The sequence below is a fragment of the Schistocerca serialis genome, chromosome 9, assembly GCF_023864345.2.
Source record: "Schistocerca serialis cubense isolate TAMUIC-IGC-003099 chromosome 9, iqSchSeri2.2, whole genome shotgun sequence".
Classification (NCBI taxonomy): Eukaryota; Metazoa; Arthropoda; class Insecta; order Orthoptera; family Acrididae; genus Schistocerca; species Schistocerca serialis.
In genome coordinates, this window is record NC_064646.1 from 111,172,130 (window position 1) to 111,199,583 (window position 27,454).

The window sequence follows — 27,454 nt, forward strand, 5'->3', positions numbered from 1 at the left end:
AGGCCGAACTCAGGAAAAACGTAGATACAGAACTATCGGTATAAAAGTTGTAAACTGTCGTAGCTGTGTTGGGCAAGTACCAGGGCTCCAAGCGCTACTAGAAAGCACTGACGCTCAAATCGTTATAGGCACTGAAAGCTGGCTAAAGCCACAGATAAGTTCAGCCGAAATTTTTGCGAAGCAGCTAACGGTGTTCCGAAAGTACAGGCTAAACACAGTTGACGGTGGAGTGTTTGTTGCTGTTAGAAGCAGTTTATCTTGTCGCGAAATTTGTCCCTGTGAGCCAGTAAGGGCAGAGGCCATTCTTGGGAACCGGAATAAAATAACATTTGGGTCCTTTTACCGATATCCCAACTCATGATACAGTTGCTGAACGGTTCAAAGAAAACTTGAGTTTGATTTCAAACACGTACCCGACTATACAGTTATGGTTGGTGGTGACTTTTAATTTACCCACGCTATGTTGGCGAAAATACATGTTTAATTCCGGAGATACGCATAGAACATCATCCGAAATTGTCCTAAACGCATTCTCTGAAAATTATTTCGAGGAGTTAGTTCAAGAGCCCACGCGAATAGTAAACGGTTGTGAAAACAAACTTGACCTCTTAGCAACAAATAATCCTGAGGTAATAACGAGCATCAAAACGGATACAGGGAGTAGTGAACACAGGGTTGTCTTAGCGAGATTGAATATTGTAACCCCCAAACCGTTCAAAAACAAACGAAAAATATACCTATTCAAAAAAGCGGATAAAAATTCACTTGACGCCTTCCTGAGAGACAATCTCCACTCTTTCCAGATTAATAATATAAGTGTAGACCAGATGTGGCATGAATTCAAAGAAATAGTATCGGCAGCAATTGAGAGATTTATACCAAATAAATTAACAAACGACGGATCTGATCCTCCTTAGTACACAAAACGGCATAGAGCACTATTGCAGAAACAGCGAAACAAGCATGCCAAATTTAAACAGACGCGAAATCCCGAAGATTGGCGATCTTTTACAGAAGCTTGAAATATAGCGCGAACTTTAATGCGAGATGCTTATAATAGTTTCCACAACGAAACTTTCTCGAAACCTAGCAGAAAATTCAAAGAAATTCTGGACGTATGTGAAGAATGTTAGCGGCAAGAAACAATCAATGCCTTCTCTGCGTGATAGCAATGGAGATGCTATCGAAGACAGTGCTGCCAAAGCAGAGTTCCTAAACACAGCCTTCCGAAATGCCTCCACAGAAGACGAAGTAAATACTCCAGAATTCGAATCAAGAACAGCTGCCAACATGAGTAACGTAGAAGTAGATATCCTCGGAGTAGGGAAGCAACTTAAATCACTTAATAAAAGCAAGTCTTCTGGTCCAGACTGTATACCAATTAGATTCCTTTCAGAGTATGCTAATGCAATAGCTCAATACTTAACAATCATAGACAACCGTTCGATCGACGTAAGATCTGTACCCAAAGACTGTGTGTGTGAATTCCTAATGGACCAAACTGCTCAGGTCATCGGTCGCTAGACTTACACACTACTTAAATTAACTTACGCTAAGAACAACACACACACACCCATGCCCGAGGGAGGACTCGAACTTCCGGCGGGAGGGGCCGCGCAATCCGTGACATGGCGCCTCAAACCGCACGGCTACTCAACGCGGCCACAAAGACTGGAAAGTTGCACAGGTCACACCAATATTAAAGAAGGGTAGTAGGAGTAACCCACTAAATTATAGGCCCATATCATTAACGTCGATATGCAGCAGGAATTTGGAACAGATATTGTGTTCTAACGTTATGAATTATTTCGAAGAAAAAGGTCTATTGACAGACAGTCGCCGCGCGAAGTGGCCGCGAGGTTAAAGGCGCCATGTCACTGACTGCGCGGCCTCTCCCGCCGGAGGTTCGAGTCCTCCCTCGGGCATGGGTGTGTGTGTTGTTCTTAGCATAGGTTAGTTTAAGTAGTGTGTAACTCTAGGGACCAATGACCTCTGCAGTTTGGTCCCTTAACAACTCACACACACATTTGACAGACAGTCAACACGAATTTAGAAAACATCGTTCTTGGGGGACGCAAGTACATCTTAGTCGCTGAAGTGTTGAGTGCTATTGGCAAGGGATTTCAGATCGATTCCGTATTTTTGGTTTCCGGATACTGTACCACGCAAGCGGCTTGTAGTGAAATTGTTTGCTTATAGAATATCGTCTGAGGTATGTGACGGGGTTCGTGATTTCCTGTCAGAGAGGTCACAACTCTTAGTAACATAAAGTCATGGAGGAAAACATAAGTGATTTCTGTCGTTCCCTAAGGTAGTGTTACAGGCCCTTTGCTGTTCCTTATCTATATAAACGATTTGGGAGACAATCTGAGCAGCCGTCTTAGGTTGTTTGCAGATGACGCTGTCGTTTATCGACTAATAAAGTCATTAGAAGATAAAAAAAGCTGCAAAAGATTTAGAAAAAATATCTGTATAGTGAAAAAATTGGTAATTGACCCTAAATAACTGAAGTGTGAGGTCATCCATATGAGTGCTAAACGTAATCCGTTAAACTTCGATTACGCGATAAGTCAAACAAATCTAATGGCCGAAAATTCAACTAAATACCTAAGAATTACAATTACGAACAACTTAAATTGGAAGGAACACACAGAAAATGTTGTGGGGAAGGCTAACAAATATAGGCAGGACACTTAGAAAATGTATCAGATCTGCTATAGAGATTGCCTACACTACTACACTTGTCCGTCCTCTTTTGGAATACTGCTGGGCAGTGTGGGATTCTTAGCACACAGGATTGACGGAGTACATCGAGAAAGTTCAAAGAAGGGCAGCACGTTTTGTATTATCGCGAAATAGGGGAGAGAGCGCCACTGAAATGATACAGGATTTGGGATGGACATCACTAAAACAAAGGCGTTTCTCGTTGCTGGGGAATCTTCTCACGAAATTACAATCACCAGCCTCCTCCTCTGAATGCAAAAATACTTTGTTGATGCCGATTTACATAGGGCGAAACATCACGATGATAAAATAAGGAAAATCAGAGCTCGCACGGAAAGTTACAGGTGTTCGGTCTTTCCGTGTTCTATAGTAGATTGGAATAATACAGAACTGTGAAGGTGGTTCGATAAACCCTCTGCCAGGCACTTAAATGTGACTTGCAGAGTATCCATGCAGGTGTAGATGCTACAGCATCCAGTAATCGTTAAGCTTGTTCAAACGTACGGGCGGACAAAAACTGCAAAACTCAAAGTACATCACAGAGGATTCTAGTTGTAGTTACACAGAGATGAAAACGTCTCTGCACAATATGAAAGGTCCCAGGGCAGTATCAAACGCGCAGGAAGAGTACTGTCTCATTTTTATAAATTAAAAGCGTAAAACAATGGATGTTCTACAGTATTAATTTATTTCTTTAACCGGTTATTGGCTTGAAAGGCCATCATGAGACTATAGGAGGATGCAGTATGTTCAAATGTGTGTGAATCTCTAAGGGACCAAACTGTGGAAGTCATCGGTCCCTAGACTTACACACTACTTAAACTAACTTATGCTAAGAACAACACACACACCCATGCCCGGGGGAGGACTCGAACCTCCGACGGGAGGATGCAGTACCGGAGAACAAAATTGAGAAAGATGTTATCCACGTACCGTGCAAACGAAACATAAATGTCATCTGTGACAGGGCAATAGTACGAGGGTAACCCCAAAAGTAAAGTCTCCTATTATTTTTTAAGTACATAGACCTGTTTATTTCTACAATGGTTTACATCAGTTTACAGATTCAACTTTTAGCTATTTTTCGACATAATCACCATTTCATTCGATGCATTTTTGTAGATGCTGTGGCAGTTTTTGTATGGCCATGTCATACCAGCTCGCCGCCATGCTGTTCAGAAAGTTATGAACCTCTTCTTTCACCTCGTCGTCGGAGCTGAATCGCTGGGACCACAATTAACGCTGACAGATACTGTGAGACTCTGAAAAAACTCAAACGGGCAATTCAGAACCGCAGGAGAGGAATGTTGAGCAAGGTCGTACACATTCTCCATGACAACGCTCGCCCACACATCGCTCGGCAAACCGTTGCTCTCCTGCAACAGTTTCAGTGGAACATAATCACCCACCCCCCCTATGGTCCTGACTTGGCGCTCAGTGACTATCACCTGTTCCCCGGCTGGGTTAAAAGAACATTTGGCCGGAAAGCCATTCAGCTCCGACGACGAGGTGAAAGAAGAGGTTCATAACTTTCTGAACAGCATGGCGGCGAGCTGGTATGACATGGGCATACAAAACCTGCCTCAGCGTCTACAAAAATGCATCGACAGAAATGGTGATTATGCCGAAAAATAGCTAAATGCTCAAACAGTAAACTGATGTAAACCATTGTAGAAATAAACAGGTCTATGTACTTATAAAAAATAGGAGACCTTACTTTTGCGATTACCCTCGTAGCATAACTGAAAGTATTTAGCGAAACAGTAAATAAGTGTGAAGGGAACAAACCAGAAAACCATTATGACTGAAACAATAAAGAGGATGAAGCAGAAGGGGAGGAGGACAACATGAGCAGAGAATTGCACTCAACTGAAGAGAAGATGTACATCTGATAAAACTAGCTAACGGCCTATTCAGCGATTTGAATTAAAATGACAACCGCAATAAAATGAAACAGAACAAGAGATCTGAAGAATTTTTTGAAAATGTTTTAGATTTGACAGGTGATACAGTAAAAGAGTGAAAGATATATTACCCAAGAGCAGCAGAAGTGCCTCTCCTTAGCTGAGTGGTCAGCGCGTCTGACTGCCATGCAGTGGGCCTGGGTTCGATTCCATCTTCATTTACACGCAAGTCGCATAATGTGGTGTCACCTGAAAGATTTGCTATTCGGAGGGGCACTCAGGCCATCAATGCCATACGATCATCATCACAATAAATACAGAAGCTGAGTTATAATCAGTGCTATGAACAATTACTGTCACTGTAAGAAAGATGTACCGTAACAAAGAACCAGACTATATGGAATACGCACAATGTCACAATAAAATGAACACGAGTAACTGTAGGGAAAAGTGGAGGAATAGAATGGAACCGACAGTTTGAGAAGACCTGGGGAAATGTGAAACTTAAGTGAGGTTTAGGAAAGGGAAAGTATTAAGGCGTGGGTAATCACTTAACATCGCCAACGGCCTTGCCGCAGTAGTAACACCGGTTCCCGTCAGATCACCGAAGTGCTGTCAGGCTGGGCTAGCACTTGGATGGGTGACCATCCGGTCTGCTGTGAACTGTTGACAAATGGGTTGCACACAGCCCTTGTGACGCAAACTGAGGAGCTACTTAATTGAGAAGTAGCGGCTCCGGTCTTGTAAACTGAAATACGGCCGGGAGAGTGGTGTGCTGACCACATGCCCTTCCATATCCGTATCCGGTGACGCCTGTGAGCTGAGGATGACTCGGCGGCCGGTCGGTACTGTTGGGACTTCATGGCCAGTCCGGGCGAAGTTTAGTTTTTTTTAATCACTTAATATCAAGTGAGGACTTTGTGCCTGATGCTTTCTGATATGTATAATTTCCAAGAGATTCAGTTTTGTCTCTTGCTGTTCGAGGACATGCGACTGTGTCTGGCAACTGTGACCTACATTCGGTACTTGTTTAGTTGATGTGGAGTCAGAAGTTTGCAATCTCTTTGATGACGATACTACGAGGGTGGTTTGAAAAGTTCTCTGAATCACCACGAGAGGTCAGCGCTACCGCAGCGAATTGTTCACGTGATATTCATTGCACAGTCGCCTGTAAACACGTGCCACAGCGTTGCCAACCATACGATAAATTATCGCGATATACGATAATTACAACGTGAACCCTCCCCCCATGAACCATGGACCTTGCCGTTGGCGGGGAGGCTTGCGTGCCTCAACGATACAGATAGCCGTACCGTAGGTGCAACCACAACAGAGGGGTATCTGTTGAGAGGCCAGACAAACGTGTGGTTCCTGAAGAGGGGCAGCAGTCTTTTCAGTAGTTGCAGGTGCAACAGTCTGGATGATTGACTGATCTGGCCTTGTAACACTAACCAAAATGGCCTTGCTGTTCTGGTTCTGCGAACGGCTGAAAGCAAGGGGAAACTACAGCCGTAATTTTTCCCGAGGGCATGCAGCTTTACTGTATGATTAAATGATGATGGCGTCCTCTTGGGTAAAATATTCCGGAGGTAAAATAGTCCCCCATTCGGATCTCCGGGCGGGGACTACTCAAGAGGATGTCGTTATCAGGAGACAGAAAACTGGCGTTCTACGGATCGGAGCGTGGAATGTCAGATCCCTTAATCGGGCAGGTAGGTTAGAAAATTTAAAAAGGGAAATGGATAGGTTAAAGTTAGATATAGTGGGAATTAGTGAAGTTCGGTGGCAGGAGGAACAAGACTTTTGGTCAGGTGAATACAGAGGTATAAATACAAAAGCAAATAGGAGTAATGCAGGTGTAGGTTTAATAATGAATAGGAAAATAGGAGTGCGGGTAAGCTACTACAAACAGCATAGTGAATGCTTTATTGTGGCCAAGATAGACACAAAGCCCACGCCTACTACAGTAGTACAAGTTTATATGCCAACTAGCTCTGCAGATGATGAAGAAATTGATGAAATGTATGATGAGATAAAAGAAATTATTCAGGTAGTGAAGGGAGACGAAAATTTAATAGTCAGGGGTGACTGAAACTCGTCAGTAGGAAAAGGGAGAGAAGGAAACATAGTAGGTGAATACGGATTGGGGCTAAGAAATGAAAGAGGAGGCCGTCTGGTAGAATTTTGCGCAGAGCATAACTTAATCACAGCTAACACTTGGTTCAAGAATCATGAAAGAAGATTGTATACATGGAAGAACCCTGGAGATACTAAACGGTATCAGATAGGTTATATAATGGTAAGACACAAATTTAGGAACCAGGGTTTAAATTGTAAGACATTTTCAGGGGCAAATGTGGACTCTGACCACAATCTATTGGTTATGAACTGTAGATTAAAACTGAAGAAACTGCAAAAAGGTGGGAATCTAAGGAGATGGGACCTGGATAAACTGACTAAACTAGAGGTTGTACAGAGTCTCAGGGTGAGCATAAGGGAACAATTGACAGGAATGGGGCAAAGAAATACAGTAGAAGAAGAATGGGTAGCATTGAGGGATGAAATAGTGAAGGCAGCAGAGGATCAAATAGGTAGAAAGACGAGGGCTAGTAGAAACCCTTGGGTAACAGAAGAAATATTGAATTTCTTTGATGAAAAGAGAAAATATAAAAATGCAGTAAATGAAGCAGGCAAAAAGGAATACCAACGTCTCAAAAATGAGATCGACAGGAAGTGCAAAATGGCTAAGCAGGCATGGCTAGAGGACAAATGTAAGGATGTAGAGGCTTATCTCACTAGGGGTAAAATAGATACTGCTTACAGGAAAATTAAAGAGACCTTTGGAGAAAGGAGAACCACTTGCATGAATATGAAGAGCTTTGATGGAGACCCAGTTCTAAGCAAAGAAGGGAAATCAGAAAGGTGGAAGGAGTATATAGAGGGTCTATACAAGGGCGACGTACTTGAGGACAATATTATGGAAGTGGAAGTGGATATAGATGAAGATGAAATGGGAGCTATGATACTGCGTGAAGAGTTCGACAAAGCACTGAAAGACCTGAGTCGAAACAAGGCCACGGGAGTAGACAACATTCCATTAGAACTACTGATGGCCTTGGGAGAGCCAGTCCTGACAAAACTCTACCATCTGGTGAGCAAGATGTATGAGACAGGCGAAATACCCTCAGACTTCAAGAAGAATATAATAATTCCAATACCAAAGAAAGCAGGTGTTGACATACGTGAAAATTACCGAACTATCAGTTTAATAAGTCACAGCTGCAAAATACTAACGCAACTTCTGTACAGACGAATGGAAAAACTGGTAGAAGCCGACCTCGGGGAAGATCAGTTTGGATTCCGTAGAAATGTTGGAACACGTGAGGCAATACTGACCCTACGACTTATCTTAGAAGATAGATTAAGGAAAGGCAAACCTATGTTTCTAGCATTTGTAGACTTGGAGAAAGCTTTTGACAATGTTGATTGGAATACTCTCTTTCAAATTCTGAAGGTGGCAGGGGTAAAATACAGGGATCGAAAGGCTATTTACAATTTGTACAGAAAGCAGATGGCAGTTATAAGAGTCGAGGGGCATGAAAGGGAAGCAGTGGTTGGGAAGGGAGTGAGACAGGGTTGTAGCCTATCCCCAATGTTATTCAATCTGTATATTGAGCAAGCAATAAAGGAAACTAAAGAAAAGTTCGGAGTAGGTATTAAAATCCATGGAGAAGAAATAAAAACTTTGAGGTTCGCCGATGACATTGTAATTCTGTCAGAGACAGCAAAGGACTTGGAAGAGCAGCTGAACGGAATGGACAGTGTCTCGAAAGGAGGGTATAAGATGATCATCAACAAAAGCAAAACGAGGATAATGGAATGTAGTCGAATTAAGTCGGGTGATGCTGAGGGAATTAGATTAGGAAGTGAGACACTTAAAGTAGTAAAGGAGTTTTGCTGTTTGGGGAGCAAAATAACTGACGATGGTCGAAGTAGAGAGGATATAAAATGTAGACTGGCAATGGCAAGGAAAGCGTTTCTGAAGAAGAAAAATTTGTTAACATCGTGTATAGATTCAAATGTCAGGAAGTCGTTTCTGAAAGTATTTGTATGGAGTGTAGCCATGTATGGAAGTGAAACGTGGACGATAAATACTTTAGACAAGAAGAGAATAGAAGCTTTCGAAATGTGGTGCTACAGAAGAATGCTGAAGATTAGATGGGTAGATCACATAACTAATGAGGAGGTATTGAATAGAATTGGGGAGAAGAGGAGCTTGTGGCACAACTTGACTAGAAGAAGGGATCGGTTGGTAGGACATGTTCTTAGACATCGAGGGATCACCAATGTAGTATTGGAGGGCAGCGTGGAGGGTAAAACTTGTAGAGGGAGACCAAGAGATGAATACACTAAGCAGATTCAGAAGGATGTAGGCTGCAGTAGGTACTGGGAGATGAAGAAGCTTGCACAGGATAGAGTAGCATAGAGAGCTGCATCAAACCAGTCTCAGGACTGAAGACCACAACAACAACAACAACAACGTGAACATGATATACGACAGTACATTGCTGATAATTGCGGAATCTACGATAATTTTTGTGAAGATTTAAAATGAAAATAAATTGATACTTGTAGTAGTTTCATACGTTAATAATCTGTTTTCATATATTTAAGTCCATACTCCATTCAATATAAGCAATTTCCTCTTTTTCTCTCGTCCACTCCCCGCAACAGTCCAACGACTCTTAACACTGTATATTCGCTTCCGGGGAATACCTTACCGCCTAACAAATATTGTTTCACAACAATATGGGCTATTACGGCTAGGCCATCGTCATCAGTTGAGGTGAAATTGGGACTTGAATGCACGGGTAGTTGTCTTTGTGCTCTTAAAAGAATATTAATTTTTTTCTTAAGGGAAATTAAAGTGTGGTGTTCTTTAGATAAATACTGTAGTAGTGTATTCAAATATAAATAATGGAAAGTGACAACAGTGATGTAGATTCTCCGCTGACCCCACAGAAGAAATTGAGGCTGCGTGGTGAGTTGAAATTAAAACGTTTGAAACGAAAGTTCAGAAAGGAATGGTTGACTGATTTATCTTTCAAGGATTGGCTACAACCTGTTAGTGATGATGCATACAAAGCTCGTTGTAAAGTTTGTAGATGTGAATTCAGTGCTGAGTTGACTGTAGTAAAAAATCACGCTAAAGGGAAAAAACACTTAAGTGCCGTAAAATGTGTCGGGCCTCTACAAAAGAAACTTGACTTTTCATCACAATCAAAATCGACTGATACATTTGATAAGCAGGGCAAGAGGACTGAAACACTGCTATGTGGATTTTTGGCAGAACATAACATCTCTATTAATACAGCCAATCACTTACCAGATGTAATTAAAACTGCCTTTCCCGATTCTAAAATAGTTGACAACTTCCAGCTCGGTAGAACAAAAGCAACAGGGGTGATAAAGAATGTCATAGGTAAATGTCATTTGGATGAACTGAATGAAGTTTTATGGAGACAAAAGTTCAGTTTCATAATTTATGAATCTACCGACATTTCCGCTACGAAAAATTTGTGTATTTGTGTGCGGTATTTTGATGAAGATAGCTCCAAAATACATACTAAATTTTGGCAGTTGTTACAGCTGTTTGACGAGAAAAATGCAGAGGCCGGTCATGAAGGTGCCACTGCTAATCGTTTGTACGATCTCGTACGTAAAGCCTTGTCAGTACATTATATTCCTCCTGAAAATTTAATAGTATTTGCTTCGGATGGGTGGAACACAATGATGGGGAAAGATAATTCTGTTGCTAGTCGAATAATTAGAGATTTTTCTGGTATTTTTATACAGAAACGTATATGTCATTCGTTGCACCTATGTGCAAGTGAGGCTTGCAAACAATTACCAAGACTATGTGAAGACACAGCAAGGGATACATATTCATTCTTTAAGCATAGTTAAAAAAGAATAGCCCAGTTTGTGGAATTCCAACAGTTTTGTAATGTCGAACCTCACAAGATACTGCATCCGTCTCAAACAAGATGGTTATCTTTGTTGACTGTTGTTTCACGTATTCTAGAACAATGGAATGCGTTGCAATTATTTTTCACTTTCAAGTGGGAAGAAGAAAGACTGTATGCAGCTGAACAGTTAGCAAAGGCATTCAGGGACAACTTTGTACGTGTATTTTTTATTTTTTTCCAATGGATTCTACCGAAATTTGTATCTCCGAATCAATATTTTCAAAGCGAGAAATTAGTAATTTGCTCTTTGCATGATAGAATGTGCAAAACGTACAAAGAAATCCTTCTCTGCTATATGTCTCCTGATTATATCAATAAGACTGATTTGACAGAAATAGATCCAGCAAACCCAGACCAACTTGTGCCTTATACGCAAATGTATTTAGGTGTAGGTGCGATGGATTTCATGAGCCAATCTGAAAACATCTCACAAAAATCTTAAGTGACTGATTTCTACTACAGAGTGCAACAGTTTCTTATAGTATCTTGTTGTGAAATAAAAAAGCGGTATGATTTCAACAATTCTGTTCTAAAAATGTTGAGTTGGTTAACACCAGAAATAGCATTGTCAAAAAGTGCTGAAAGGCCGTCAACGCTTGTTCCACTTATAAAGTCGGTTCAGAGGATTTCTCCAAAAGACAAAAGGCTTATGTAAATGATTGATGATCAGTGGAGAGCATTGTCACATGCAGAATTTCCCGAAAATCTACGGTCTAAAGAGGTGGACGAATTTTGGGTGTTCATAAAGAACGTTAGGGACCTTCATGGTAATCAAGAGTTCCTCCAAACAGGAATCTTTGTGCTAGATATATTAGTTTTACCACATTCTAGTGCTGATTGTGAACGGGTCTTTTCAAAAATGAATCTAGTGAAGACACCATTGAGAAATAAGTTACATTCGGGTACAGTCAGCGCAGTAATGCTCACTTCCCAGCATGTCAAGAATTGTGTACAGTTCGAACCAACCAGTGAAATGATTGCATCAATGCACACGTCTAACATTTATGCTAAGAAGAAGGAATCTCATCGGGATAGTGACGCCGATTTCGTCGATGTGGAGTTCGACAACAATGCTTATTAGGGTGAGTTTAATTATATTATTATTTTTAATTATATTACGTACACAGCGCTACTTTTCGATTGGGGTTAGCGAATTTTCCTTGCATAAAATCTGTGATTCTTTGAACACTTCGAGTTTATCTGGTTCTGAACATATTTTTAGTACTTAGCATCGCGATTAGAGACGTTTTGGTTCGTAATTAGGAGGTATTATGGATAAAAATTTTAAAAGATGAGAAGACTTTGCCATTCGTGATTGAAAACAAATATGGTGTACGTCATATTATCAGCATTTTTGTTTTTGTTTTTTTAAGATTATCAGTATACGATAATTTTAGATAAAAAACGATAATTTTAAATTCAAAATGCCATAATTTTATCTTCTGGGGTTGGCAACGCTGACGTGCCATGTCATTGCTCTTTGAAGAGAGCTGTGGCGGTGACGTGGTTCTGTTGTTCCCGCGTAGTGAATTGCGAAGACTGAAAAAATCGAGATTTGATTAGTGATTAAGTACTTCGCAAAGAAAGGTATGAAAGGAAAGGACATTCATGCCGATTTCCAGAATACACTGGGAGACTCTGCTCCTTCATATTCAACTGTTGCCAAGTGGCCAAATGAATTTAAATTTGGTCGGAAGAGCTTAGATGGTGATCCGCGCAGTGGTCGGCCAAGATGTGTCGCTGTTCCAGAAACCATTGCAAAAGTGCACAAAATGGTCATGGAGGATCGCCGATTGAAAGTACGTGAAATTGCTCACGCTTGCCAGATATCATCTGAAAGGGTATATCTATCACATTTTAACTGAAGAATTAGAAATGAAAAAATTATCTGCAAGATGGGTGCCGCGACTCTTGACGCTGGATCAAAATCGCATGAGAATGGATATGTCGGAACAATTTTTGGCCCGTTCTAGAAGAAACGAACAAGATTTTTGCACCTGTTTGTGACCACAGATGAAACTAGAGACAAACAACAGTCAAAGCAGTGGAAACTTGCTGATTCTCCGCCACCATAGGAAGCAAAGACAGTTAAGGTCACGGCATCAGTGTTCTGGGATGCGATGAGGATTCTGTTCGTAGATTATCTTCCCACTGGACAAACAATTACTGGAGAACCCTATGCTAACCTCCTGGACAAAAAATGGTTCAAATGGCGCTGAGCACTATGGGACTTAACTTCTGAGGTCATCAGTCCCCTAGAACTTAGAACTACTTAAACCTAACTAACCGAAGAACATCACACACATCCATGCCGAGACAGGATTCGAACCTGCGACCGTAGCGGTCGCGTGATTCCAGACCGTACCGCCTAGAACAGCTCGGCCACTCCGGCTGGCCCACCTGGACAAATTGCAACAAAAGATACGCGAAAAAGTATAGGTTTAGCAAGGAAGAACGTCATCTTCCATCAAGAAAATGTGCGCCCGCACACATGTGCCGTCGCCATGGCAAAATTACACGAACCAAGGTATGAATTAACTCTTCAGACTTTCCCGGCGAGATCTTGACATGTGGAATAATCGGATCTACTGCCGGATGTTTGTGTCGTGGCCGACATATTGTGCCAGAGCGACACAAATATCCGGTAGTAGAACCGATTATTCCACATGTCAAGGTATGAATTGTTTCCACACCCGCCTTGTTCACCTGATATGGCTCCGTCAGACTTCTGCCTCTGCCCAAAACTGAAAATTTTTCTTGGTGGACGGAGATTCAATTCAAACTAAGAACTGATAGCCGGAGTTGACAACTATTTTGCAGGCCTGGAGGAAACTCATTTTCGAGATGGGATCAAGGCACTGGAACATCGTTGGACAAAGTGCATTAATTTACAAGGAGAAAACATTGAAAAATAAAAATAGTTTCAATGATGTAAGTACTTTTTTTCTATTGCGTTCCGATAACTCTTCAAACCACCCTCGTAGTGTGGTAAGATGGGCCCGCCTGGTTGGCCGTGCGGTCTAACGCACGGCATTCCGGGCAGGAAGGAGCGCCGGTCCCCGACGCGAATCCACTCGGCGGATTTGTGTTGAGGTCCGGTGAGCCGGATGGTTTTTAGGCCGTTTTCCATCTGCCTCGGCGAATGCGAGCTGGTTCCCCTTGTTCTGCATCAGTTACACTATGTCGGCGATTGCTGCGCAAACAAGTTCTCCACGTACGCGTACACCACCATTACTCTACCATGCAAACATAGGGGTTACACTCGACTGGTCTGAGACGTTCCCTGGGGGTCCACCTGGGACCGAACTACACAATAACCCTGGGTTCGATGTTGGGCGGCGGAGAGGGGGTGGAGTGGACTGCGGTAGTCGTCGTGGGGTTGTGGGCCACTGCGGCTGCGACCTGGACGGAGCCTCTCCGTCGTTTCTAGGTTTCCGGCTAACATAACATAACATAACGTAACATGGTAAGGTGTACCGTAGGTCTCTAGAAGAGCGTAGCGTTCCAAAGGATTGGAAAAGGGCACAGGTCATCCCCGTTTTCAAGAAGGGACGTCAAACAGATGTGCAGAACTATAGTCCTATATCTCTAACGTCTATCAGTTGTAGAATTTTGGAACACGTATTATGTTCGAGTATAGTGACTTTTCTGGAGACTAGAAATCTACTCTGTAGGAATCAGCATGGGTTTCGAAAAAAACGATCGTGTGAAACTCAGCTAGCGCTATTCGTCCACGAGGGCCATAGACACGGGTTCCCAGGTAGATGCCGTGTTTCTTGACTTCCACAAGGCGTTCGATACAGTTCTCCACAGTCGTTTAATGAACAAAGTAAGAGCATATGGACTATCAGACCAATTGTGTGACTGGATTGAAGAGTTCCTAGATAACAGAACACAGCATGTCATTCTCAATGGAGAGAAGTCTTCCGAAGTAAGAGTGATTTCAGGTGTTCCGCGGGGGAGTGTCGTAGAACCGTTGCTATTCGCAATATACATAAATGATCTTGTGGTTGATGATGCTGTGGTATATCGAGAGGTTGTAACAATGGAAAATTGTACTGAAATGGAGGAGGATCTGCAGCAAATTGACGCATGGTGCAGGGAATGGCAATTGAATCTCAATGTAGACAAGTGTAATGTGCTGCGAGTACATAGAAAGAAAGATCCCTGATCATTTAGCTACCATATAGCAGGTCAGCAACTGGAAGCAGTTAATTCCATAAATTATCTGGGAGTACGCATTAGGAGTGATTTAAAATGGAATGATCATATAAAGTTGGTCGCGGTGGTCTCGCGGTTCTAGGCGCTCAGTCCGGAACTGCGCGACTGCTACGGTCGCAGGTTCGAATCCTGCCTCGGGCATGGATGTGGATGTCCTTAGGTTAGTTAGGTTTAAGTAGTTTTAAGTTCTAGGGGACTGATGACCACAGATGTTAAATCCCATAGGGCTCAGAGCCATTTCAACCATTTTGTTTTTTATAAAGTTGGTCGTCGGTAAAGCAGATACCAGACTGAGATTCATTGGAAGAATCCTAAGGAAATGCAATCCGAAAACAAAGGAAGTAAGTTACAGTACGCTTGTTCGCCCACTGCTTGAATACTGCTCAGCAGTGTGGGATCCGTACCAGATAGGATTGATAGAAGAGATAGAGAACATCCAACGGAGAGCAGCGCGCTTCGTTACAGGATCATTTAGTAATCGCGAAAGCGTTACGGAGATGATAGATAAACTCCGGTGGAAGACTCTGCAGGAGAGACGCTCAGTAGCTCGGTACGGGCTTTTTTTGAAGTTTCGAGAACATACCTTCACCGAGGAGTCAAGCAGTATATTGCTCCCTCCTACGTATATCTCGCGAAGAGACCATGAGGATAGAATCAGAGAGATTAGAGCCCACACAGAGGCATACCGACAATCCTTCTTTCCACGAACAATACGAGACGAATAGAAAGGAGAACCGATAGAGGTACTCAAGGTACCCTCCGCCACACACCGTCAGGTGGCTTGCGGAGTATGGATGTAGATGTAAATGTAGATGTAGAAGGTGCTCGCAAGCCGCAGCCTGGATAACGAAATGATTTAATGCTGTGGAACACAACGATGAGGTAAGTAGTTGCGCCCACCTGGGGGGCCGGATAGACGGCGAACTCGAGCAAGCTCTTCTTGGAGTACTCCTGGCAGAGGCGGTCCATGATGAGCGAGGTGAAGCCGGAGCCGGTGCCGCCGCCGAACGAGTGGAAGACGAGGAAGCCCTGCAGGCTCTCGCACAGGTCCACCATCTTGCGGACGCGGTCGAGCAGCGTGCCGATCATCTCGCGGCCCACCGAGTAGTGGCCGCGCCCGTAGTTGTTGGCCGCGTCTTCCTTGCCCGCCACCAGCGACTGCGGGTGGTACAGGTCGCGGTGCGTGCCCTGGCGCACCTCGTCTGCAAGCGCCGAAATCTTCCTCATTCACAACTAAATCAAATTCACTGTAATACTATTTCCTAACAAGAGAACCTCCCCATCGCACCCCATTCAGATTTAGTTATAAGTTGGCACAGTGGATAGGCCTTGAAAAACTGAACACAGATCAATCGAGAAAACAGGAAGAAGTTGTGTGGAACTATGAAAAAAATAAGCAAAATATACAAACTGAGTAGTCCATGCGCAAGATAGGCAACATCAAGGAGAGTGTGAACTCAGGAATGCCGTGGTCCCGTGGTTAGCGTGAGCATCTGAGGAACGAGAGGTCCTGGGTTCAAGTCTCCCCTCGAGTGAAAAGTTTACTTTCTTTATTTTCACAAAGTTATGATCTGCCCGTTCGTTCATTGACGTTTCTGTTCACTGCCGGCACGGTAGCTCAGCGTGTTCGGTCAGTGGGTTAGCTCACTCTGTAATAAAAAAACAGAGTTAATCGATCAACAACGAACGTAAACGGATGTCTTACGACGTCTGTCCTGAGCAGATGCAACGAACAAAATCGAACAAAATGAGATTTCAAAAGAACTGTAATAAGTGTAATGTCTGTGTTTTGCGACCGCACCGCAAAACCGTGCGATTAGTGGACGAAAGGACGTGCCTCTCCAATGGGAACCGAAAACATTTGATCGCAAGGTCATAAGTCAACCGATTCCTCCACAGGAAAACACGTCTGATATATTCTATACGACACTGGTGACGGCATGTGCGTCACATGACAGGAATATGTTGTCGACCCACCTAACTTGTACACTTGGCGAATGGGTAAAAAGATTCTTCTACTTTGCCCGATTTAGGTTTTCTTGTGGATGTGATAGTGACTCCCAAAAAAGTGATGAAAACATAAGAATTTGTCACATAAACCGCAACAAATGAATGCAACAGTTTCACAGTCGCACAGTTTTCCCTGTGCTCTGTCAAAACATATGTTTTTAACGTTTTCAAATTTTTCCATGCGTAGACCGTCAAATCCTGCATATGTCCAAGCAAATCTGAACATGTCCTGGAATTTTGGAAAGCGAAGTTGATTATGTGTGAGTGCCTGAACTTTGATAATTGTCTGGAAATAAAAAATTAAACTTTTCACTCGAGGGAAGACTTGAATCAAGGACCTCTCATTCCGCAGTTGCTCACGCTAACCACGGGACCACGGCGCTCCTGAGCTCACACTTTCCTTGATGTTGCCTATCTTTCACATGGACTACTCAGTATGTATATTTTGCTTATTTTTTTCATAGTTCCACACAACTTCTTCCTGTTTTCTCGATTGATCTGTGTTCAGTTTTTCAAGGCCTATCCACTGTGCCAACTTATAACTAAATCTGAGGGGGGTGCAATCGAGAGGTTCCCTTGTAAGTAATAGCTCAGTTTATTTACAGACAAACATTTTTGGAAGGTGACTATCAATAGCCATCAATTAATGTATAAAATGCATGTTTGACCATCAGTTACTTTTATTTTAAACCCAATTATCGACCGATTTCACTCGTGGACCATATTCAGGAATAAGGGTTAAAATGGTTTAAACCACAACATTAACATTTGTCATTACTTAAATAATGTGTGGAGCAAGTCATGAATGTCAAAATGACACAGGACTTTTAGAAGCAAACATACTAATAACAGACGTAAAGACCCGCCAGGGTAGCCGAGAGCGCTAATGCGCTGCTTCCTGGACTCGGGTAGGCGCGCCCAGCGGATTAACGACGAGCGCCGCTATGCTGGCTAGTGTGGATGTGGTTTTTAGTCGGTTTTCTACATCCTGCTTGGTGAATACCGGGCTGGTCCCCAAGTTCCGCCTCAGTTACACGACTCACAGACATTTGAAAACGTTCGCACTATTTCATGACTTACACTAGACGCAGACAGCTGGGGTACACTACTTCCATCCCGGGGGGTTCGGGGTGGCGTCAGGAAGGGCATTCATCCACCCTCTGCGATTAACACTGCCAAATCCGTAATAACAAAGCCGACCCCGCGGCCGGCCGGAGTGGCCGAGCGGTTCTAGGCGCTACCGTCTGGAACCGCGCGACCGCTACTGTCGCAGGTTCGAATCCTGCCTCGGGCATGGATGTGTGTGATGTCCTTAGGTTAGTTAGGTTTAAGTAGTTCTAAGTTCTAGGGGACTGATGACCTCAGAAGTTAAGTCCCATAGTGCTCAGAGCCATTTCATTTGAACCGACCCCTCTTTGGAGCGTGACAAAGGCCCCGAGAAAGAAAGAAAGAAATACTAATAACAGACGTAAATAAAGCAGTACTGTTCTTCGTATACTTGGTATTAGTATGTTTGCTCCTAAAAGTCATGTGACGTATACTGATACTCATGACATGCTCTGCACATTATTTAAGTAATGACAAATGTACTGTTGTGGCTTAAACCATTTTAACCCTTATTCCTGAAGATGGTCTACGACTGAAACCGGTCCTCAACTCGTGGTCTAGTGGCTAGCGTTGCTGCCTCTGGATCACGGGGTCAAGGGTTCGATTCCCGGCCAGCTTGGGGAGTTTCTCTGACTAGGGACTGGGTGTTTGTATTGTTCTCATCATTTCATCATCATTTCGTGACAGTAGCTAGATTGGACTTTGAAAAAAATTGGACTGCGTAAAACTTTGGACTTTGTACGGGCTCTGATACCCGCGCAGTTGAGCGCCCCACAAACCAAACATCATCATGACTGAAACCAATCGATATTTGGGTTTAAAATATAAGAGGCTGATGGTCAAACATACATTTTCTGTATCTTCAAACTGTTGCAATCGGCCAACTAATTTCTTAGTGGTATTTTCAAAGTATATATGAGGACGTGACTAAAGGCAATTTCACACGAATTGATGCTGCAATATAATTCTGTTGAACTAGCTGCTCTTTTCATAAACCTGACATCGATTGCGACCAATCGATCAACTCCAATCGATTGCTCCAGATGAAAACTTTTTTGTAAACTATAAGCTAAAATTCTGCATAATAAAAGCTGGTTCTGATTTGAGGTTACAGACACTTTCCACGACTACAAAAAATTGCTGAAAGATTTACGCCCCTTCCAAATCGTCGATTTTACTTGCATTCTTCGTGTGGTTCAAGTTTTCGTATTTGGCTTCGCGTGCAGAGATTATCCTCGGCTTAATTAACACATATTGGAAGTCAGAACAATCCATTATTCGCAGAGGCGTAATAGGTTTTCTGGCAGCTAGATTCCATCATCTATTCCTGGAACGTCTGATCAGAGAATACTGATTATCTTAGAAAAACCTTTTGAAGGAACTTGTATGTCAATAGAAGAAGGAGTTCCAAATACCTCTACTATGACAGATTCCTTTAAAAAGCGATACTTCAATTACTACTCGTATTAAAACATCGATAAAAATACATGGGCAATTCTAGTTACACTTTGAAAAATTCAGTTTCATTTTCGTAAACTTCTGACCAAACAGGATCGTCTGATATGCATCACACTAACATTGTGTAATTTTTATTTTGGTATTTTTCTAGTGATTTTCGTTTTTGTTTGTTTTCAGCTCTTCCATCCCCTTTCAGACTGTTGCACTCAATTTATTATACACACAATCTGCATGCAATCTGAATCCGAAAATTGTGAGTGACTCGCAATGTCATTAAATGCATTGAATGTTCATCATAGCTTAAAATTACATCAAGCTTAAATTCAGTTGATAGGACATATAGAAATTCTGACGTAGGACTTGTCCGTCGCCATGGGAATGACGTCACAAGCCAACAGAATAAAAACAGCAGCTTCAGCTGAAGGGGGTCACTTGGGCTGCAGTAGAGCAGTATTTGTACGGGCAGTCTTCGCACTCTTGTCTAGTTTTCGAGAGGGAGCTGTATTTTTTTCGCCTAGCATCGAAGTGGCAACACCGAAACACCGAGACAGTTGCGTACGCTTCACCAGCGTTATTATTATTTTGGATGCAAATAAAAGATCATTGTCTGAAACTGTTGTTTGTTAGTTATAGTGTTAAGATGTGAATGCAGCTCTAGTCGGTCGTGAAGCACGCACCATCGTGAGTTCCCTCGAGCGCCCAGACATCTACAAGCCACATGGTGACAAATCTGAGGTGTAGACCTGATATTAAAGGAATAACAGCCAACGTCTCCTCCTTCACTCCCGCGGACACACACACGCAGTCTTGAGTGCTGCGTCTCTTTGAGTAGTGGGCAGCTCCAAAGCGACGAGTGAGGTGGCAGTAGCAGGCTGCAACAACGGTCCGACGTTCCTGCTGGAATCCGGCAGGGCAGAACGCCTTTATAATCAATCCCACAAGAGCGCAATGCTGACGTCACTGGGCGACAACTGTGCCTGGCATTCACCTGTGTCTCCTCATCACTCCACAATGGTCGGCTATCTTCAATTTGGAGATGTCATGGTGGGTCATATGCAACTATGCAGAAATAAGATATCCTATTCCGTACTTACATTGAGGTGACAAAAGTCATGGGATACCCCCTGTTATCCTGATGGATGATGGAGAGGGTTGTATGGGCGCACGACGGCAAGGTCTTCAGCGCCCGCTCAGTAACAGATTGAGGCAGGTGTCAAGAAAATACTCAGAACAATAAGTTAAAACAGAACGTAAAACACAGGTAACAAGGTTGGAAATACACCGAAACGTGGGACGAAGCATGCCGTCAGCAGTAAAACGTGGACAACACAAGAAGAAAGTGGTAGAGGGAGCTAAAACAATATAGCAGATGGAAGTGGCTGGCTGGCCGCAAGGAAAAAAGGGAGGTGTCAGCCACTTTGCAATACACTGAAACCTCCAGCCTAAAAGTTTAGGCCAGAGTCCAGACACATCACAAAACTTTAAAATCCTAGACACACACGTCTCATCATTAGCTAAAACACAGGGCAGATCTCCATCAACTTGTGCTTCTGCCCTTGCATCACGGTATAAAATGCAGTCTGTTAAAATGTGCCGGACAGAGATGTGCACACCACAAGCATCACAAAACGGGGGATCCCCCCGCCGTAATAGAAAGCTATGTGTGAGAGGACAGTGCCCAGTCCGAAAACGCGTGAGGGTCACTTCCTCCCACCTGAGCAACCAGCAGGAGGAACGCCACGGCCCAGTTGTTGACTTCACCAACCGCAGTTTATTGGCTGTCACCGCCAGCCATTCTTCCTCTCACAACTCCATGCACTTCTTGTGGAGTGCAGAAATGACACACTGTAAGGGAATAGGACACTGGACCACATGCTGCCCTCTGCAGACCGCCTTGGCAGCCCGATCGGCCTGTCCATTGCCCCATATTCCTACATGACCAGGCACCCAGCAGAAGGACACCTCCTTACCCCACCGTTGGAGCCAGTACAGTTGGTCATATATCAGCTGGAGCGTCGCCTCAGTTGGGTACAGATTCTGCGATGATTGTAGGGCACTAAGAGAATTGGAGCAGAGGAGAAATCGATTGCCCCGAACACGATTCATCTGCTCCAGTGCCTTCAGGATCGCGTGGAGCTCCGCTGCGAAAACGGTATATTCATCAGGGAGGCGAATCCGGGTAACATGATCAGGGAACACTACAGAACAGCCAAGGAAATTCTCTTGTTTGGAGCCATCAGTGTAAATGACGGTAAAACCGTGATGCACATCTAAAATGTTAAAAAACAGATATTGGAACGTAAAATCTGGTGTAGGTGTAGGACACTGGACCACATCCTGCCCTCTGTAGACCGCCTTGACAGCCCGATCGGCATGTCCATTGCCCCATATTCCTACATGACCAGACACCCAGCAGAAGGACACCTCCTTACCCCACCGTTGGAGCCAGTACAGTTGGTCATATATGAGCTGGAGCGTCGCCTCAGTTGGGTACAGATTCTGCGATGATTGTAGGGCACTAAGAGAATTGGAGCAGAGGAGAAATCGATTGCCCCGAACACGATTCATCTGCTCCAGTGCCTTCAGGAACGCGTGGAGCTCCGCTGCGAAAACGGTATATTCATCAGGGAGGCGAATCCGGGTAACATGATCAGGGAACACTACAGAACAGCCAAGGAAATTCTCTTGTTTGGAGCCATCAGTGTAAATGACGGTAAAACCGTGATGCACATCTAAAATGTTAAAAAACAGAGATTGGAACGTAAAATCTGGTGTACTATCTTTTTTAAAATTAGTCAAATCCTGTCGGACCTCCTTTTGCCCGGCGTAGTTCAGCAGCTCGACGGGGTGTGGACTCAACAGGTCGTTAGAAGTCCAGCGAAGGAATATTGAGCCATGATGCCTCTATAGCCGCCCATAATTGCTAACGTGTTTCCAGTGCAGGATTTTGAGCACGAACTGACCTGTCGATTGCGTCCCACAAACGTTCGATGGGGTCCATGTCCGACAATCTATGTGGCCGAACGATTAGTTCGAATTGTCCAGAATGTTCTTGAAACTAAACCATTAGTGAACAAACGTGGCCCTGTGACATGGTGCACTGCCATCGATAAAAACTACATCGTTGTTTGGGAACATGAAGCCCGTGAATGGCTGCAAATAGTCTCCAAGCAAACGACCATAACCATTTTCAGTCAATGGTCAGTTAAGTTGGACCAGAGGACCCAGTCCATTCCATGTAAACACAGTCCACACCGTTATGGACACAGTACCAGCTTGTACAGACGGATGGGTTGGGTTGGTTTGAGGAAGGAGACCAGACATCGAGGTCATCGGTCTCATCGGATTAGGGAAGGAAGTCGGCCGCGCCCTTTCAAAGGAACCATCCCGGCATTTGCCTGGAGCGATTTAGGGAAATCACGGAAAACCTAAATCAGGATGGCCGAAAGCGGGATTGAACCGTCGTCCTCCCGAATGCGAGTCCAGTGACTAATCACTGCGCCACCTCGCTCGGTTGGACGGATGGCTTCTCGGTATCCGCGCCACTCGATCCCTCCCATCAGCCCTTAATAACTAAAATCGGGACTCATCTGACCATTCCACGGTTTTTCAGTCCTCTAGGGTCCAACCGATATAGCCACGAGCGCAGCAGAGACGCTGCAGGCGATGTCGTGCTGTTAGCAAAGGCACTCACGTCGGTCGTCTGTTGCTATAGTCCAGCCGCGCGGGATTAGCCGAGCGGTCTATGGCGCTGGAGTCATGGACTGTGCAGCTGGTCCCGGCGGAGGTTCGAGTCCTCCCTCGGGCATGGGTGTGTGTATCTTTGTTCTTAGGATAATTTAGGTTAAGTAGTGTGTAAGCTTAGGGACTGATGACCTTAGCAGTTAAGTACCATAAGATTTCACACACATTTGAAACATTTGCTGTAGTCCATTAAAGCCAAATTTCGCCGTACTATCCTAATACAAACGTTCATCGCACGTCCGACAGATTTCTGCGGCTATTTCACGCATAATTGCTTGTCTGTCAGCACTGACAACTCTACGCAAATTCCGCTGCTCTCGGTCGTTAAGTGAAGGCCGTCGTATTCTCGGCACAGTCTTGACGATGTGGATCGCGGAATGTTGAATTTTCAAACGATTTAGAAATGGAATGTCCCATGCTTCTAGATCCAACTACCGTTTCGCTTTCAGCTTCTGTTAATTCCCGTCGTGCGGCCGTAATTACGACCCCGGACACCTCTACACATGACTCACCTGAGTACAAATGACAGCTTCGCCAATGCATTGTCCTTTTATACCTTGTGTACGTGGTACTAACGCCGTCTGTATATTTGCATATCGCTATCCCACGACTGTTTGTCACTTCAGTGCAATACAAAAATGAAATTGCTGTTGGTACCTGCCATGTGCTGTAGAGCTGTACTGAGTACACCACAGTTTTCTCAAAGAGTTAGTTCAACCAAGAATTTATTTATTCTTGCACCGGAAGGGGAAACTAAAGACATATAATCAAGTTTGTTGTGAAAATAACAATTACTATGGATTTATGAAATGTTTTAGTTTATAATTTGTCTAATACGTTATTACACTACTGGCCATTAAAATTGCTACACCACGAAGATGATGTGCTACAGACGCGAAATTTAACCGACGGGAAGAAGATGCTGTGATATGCAAATGATTAGCTTTTCAGAGCTTTCACACAAAGTTGGCGCCGGTGGCGATACCTACAACGAGCTGACATGAGGAAAGTTTCCATGGGCGCTGATGACCACGCTGTTTAGCGCCCGTAAACCTCAAACACACACACACACACACACACACACACACACACACACACACACACACACACACACACACGGAAGTTTCCAACCGATTTCTCATACACAAACAGCACTCGACCGGCGTTGCCTGGTGAAACTTTGTTGGTTCAAATGGTTCAAATGGCTCTGAGCACTATGGGACTTAACATCTGTGGACATCAGTCCCCTAGAACTTAGAACTACTTAAACCTAACTAACCTAAGGACATCACACACATCCATGCCCGAGGCAGCATTCGAACCTGCGACCGTAGCAGTCGCGCGATTCCGGACTGCGCGCCTAGAACCGCTAGACCACAACGGCCGGTGGAACTTTGTTGTGATGCCTCGTGTAAGGAGGAGAAATGCGAGCCATCACGTTTACGACTTTGATAAAGGTCGGATTGTAGCCTATTGCGATTGCAGTTTATCGTATCGCGACTTTGCTGCTCGCGTTGGTCGAGATCCAATGACTGTTAGCAGAATACGGAATCGGTGGGTTCAGGAGGGTAATACGGAACGCCGTGCTGGATCCCAACGGCCTCGTATCACTAGCAGTCGAGATGACAGGCATCTTATCCGCATGGCTGTAACGGATCGGGCAACCACTTCTCGATCCCTGAGTAAACAGATGGGGACGTTTGCAAGACAACAACCATCTGCACGAACAGTTCGACGACGTTTGCACCAGCATGGACTATCAGCTCGGAGACCATGGCTGTGATTACCCTTAAAGCTGCATCACAGACAGGAGCGCCTACGATGGTGTACTCAACGACGGACCTGGGTGCACGAATGGCAAACCGTCATTTTTTCGGACGAATCCAGGTTCTGTTTACAGCATCATGATGGTCACATCCGTGTGTGGCGACATCGCGGTGAACGCACATTGGAAGCGTGTATTCCTCATCGCCATACTGGCGTATCACCCGGCGTGATTACACGTCTCGGTCACCTCTTGTTCGCATTGACGGCACTTTGAACAGTGGACGTTACATTTCAGATGTGTTACGACACGTGGCTCTACCCTTCATTCGATCCCTGCGAAACCCTACATTTCAGTAGGATAATGCACGACAGCATGTTGCAGGTCCTGTACGGGCCTTTCTGGATACAGAATATGTTAGACTGCTGTCCTGGCCAGCACATTCTCCAGACCTCTCACCGACTGAAAACGTCTGGTCAATGGTGGCCGAGCAACTGGCTCGTCACAATACGCCAGTCACTACTCTTGATGAACTGTGGTATCGTGTTGAAGCTGCGTGGGCAGCTGTACCTGTACACGCCATCCAAGATCTGTTTGACTCAATGCCCAGGCGTATCAAGGCCGTTATTACGGCCAGAGGTAGTTGTTCTGGGTAATGATTTCTCAGGATCTATGCACCCAAATTGCGTGAAAATGTAATCACATGTCAGTTATAGTATAATGTATTTGTCCAATGAATACCCGTTTATCATTTGCATTTCTTCTTGGTGCAGCAATTTTAATGGCCTCTAGTGTACTTCTAAAATCACTTCAGAGGAAATTCACCTGGCGAGTTTTTGGAGTGATACGAGAGCTACAAGCGGGCGGCTAGTTGAGGACAATAACAAAGGCATCAGCTACTGACCGATGGTGGTGGGCTCGAGGTCGACCATGACGGTGCGGGGCACGATCTTGCCCGCCTCGGTCTGTGAGAAGAAGGTGGTGTAGCACTCGGTGTCGACGGCCACCTTGTCCGAGGGAATGCGGCCGTTGGGCTGTATGCCGTGCTCCAGGCAGTACAGCTCCCAGCAGGCGCTGCCGATCTGCACGCCCGCCTGCCCGATGTGCAGCGACACGCACTCCCTCTGAAACATGCGCGTATGTGTATGCGCAAATCGAAACACGACGAAAAAGATCTCGATCGAACAGTACACGGGTCTACTGACGATCCATAGTGTGCAACTATGGACTGTCAGTATACCCGTGGACTGTTCGATCAACAAATACACCGGGATAAACTGAAGAATCGCAAAAAGAACTTGAATGTTGGTGCGAAGAAACTTCCGCCAGGCACTGCACAGCTACTTGCTGTGTATGTACAAGGTGAAATAGAATAACGGGAATGTTTGAAATGAGTAGTGGCAGCCATGAGCAGATGGCAGCACAGCGGGTTCGTGACGGGTAGCGAGTAAACAGTCCGCCATTTCAGTAACCATGGATCAGTGGAACGGACAACAGCGTACGTTAGCCATAAAAAATGTTTTATAAAAACAATGATACGAAACTTCCTGGCAGATTAAAACTGTGTGCCCGACCGAGACTCGATCTCGGGACCTTCGCCTTTCGCGGGCAAGTGCTCTACCATCCTCTTTTTTTTTTTTTTTTTTTTTTTTTTTTGGTTTTGTTCGTTGTTGATCGTTGTGTTTGGTCGTTGCGGATGTCACATGACATCCCCTCAAGTTCGTTGTTGATCCTTTTACTCAGTTTTTTATTACAGAGGCCAACCAGCTCTCTGACCGAACACGTTGAGCTACCGTGCCGGCACCATCTGAGCTACCGAAGCACGACTCACGCCCGGTCCTCACAGCTTTACTTCTGCCAATATCTCGTCTCCTACCTTCCAAACTTTACAGAAGCTCTCCTGCGAACCTGGCAGAACTGTTCTGCAAATTCCGGCACGGTAGCTCAGCGTGTTCGGTCAGAGGGCTAGCTGCCCTCTGTAATGAAAAAAAAAAAAAAAACTGAGTTAACGGATCAACGACTAACTGAAACGGGTGTCTTTCGACGTCCACCCAGAGCAGATACAACGAACGAAAACGAACAAAATAAGATTAAAAAAATAGAAGATGGTAGAGCACTTGCCCGCTAAAGGCAAAGGTCCCGAGTTCGAGTCCCGGTCGGGCACACAGTTTTAATCTGCCAGGAAGTTTCATATCAGCGCACACTCCGCTGCAGAGTGAATATCTCATTCTAAAAACAGTGATAGTTTGGAAGTGGCGCAGAGGGAGTTGCGCCTTTTTTATAATTTAGAACGTCATGATGCCGTTCCGTCGAAACACGCTTCAAAATTTTGGATTAATAACTTTGAAGAGACTGGATCTGCCCTCAAGAAGAAACCAACAGGACGACCAAGAAGTGTGCATTCTTCAGCGAACACTGATGTTGTACGGTATTCTGTCTTACGGAGCCCACGGCGTTCAATTCGTAAGCAAGCAGCAGTGGTTGGTATGTCC

General features: G+C 44.3%; 1 protein-coding gene across 1 annotated transcript in view; it reads right to left on the reverse strand.

The window, feature by feature from the left end:
• LOC126419405 (tubulin alpha-8 chain-like) overlaps positions 1-26,095 on the reverse strand; it is a 50,226-nt gene extending 24,131 nt beyond the window's left edge. Inside the window, exons 1-2 of the mRNA XM_050086594.1 lie at positions 25,867-26,095; positions 15,779-16,080 (exon numbers count right to left, since the gene is read on the reverse strand). Of these exons, the coding sequence (XP_049942551.1) occupies positions 15,779-16,080; positions 25,867-26,095 (531 nt within the window). The remainder of the gene's footprint in view (positions 1-15,778; positions 16,081-25,866) is intronic.
• Between the last annotated feature and the right edge of the window lie 1,359 nt (positions 26,096-27,454).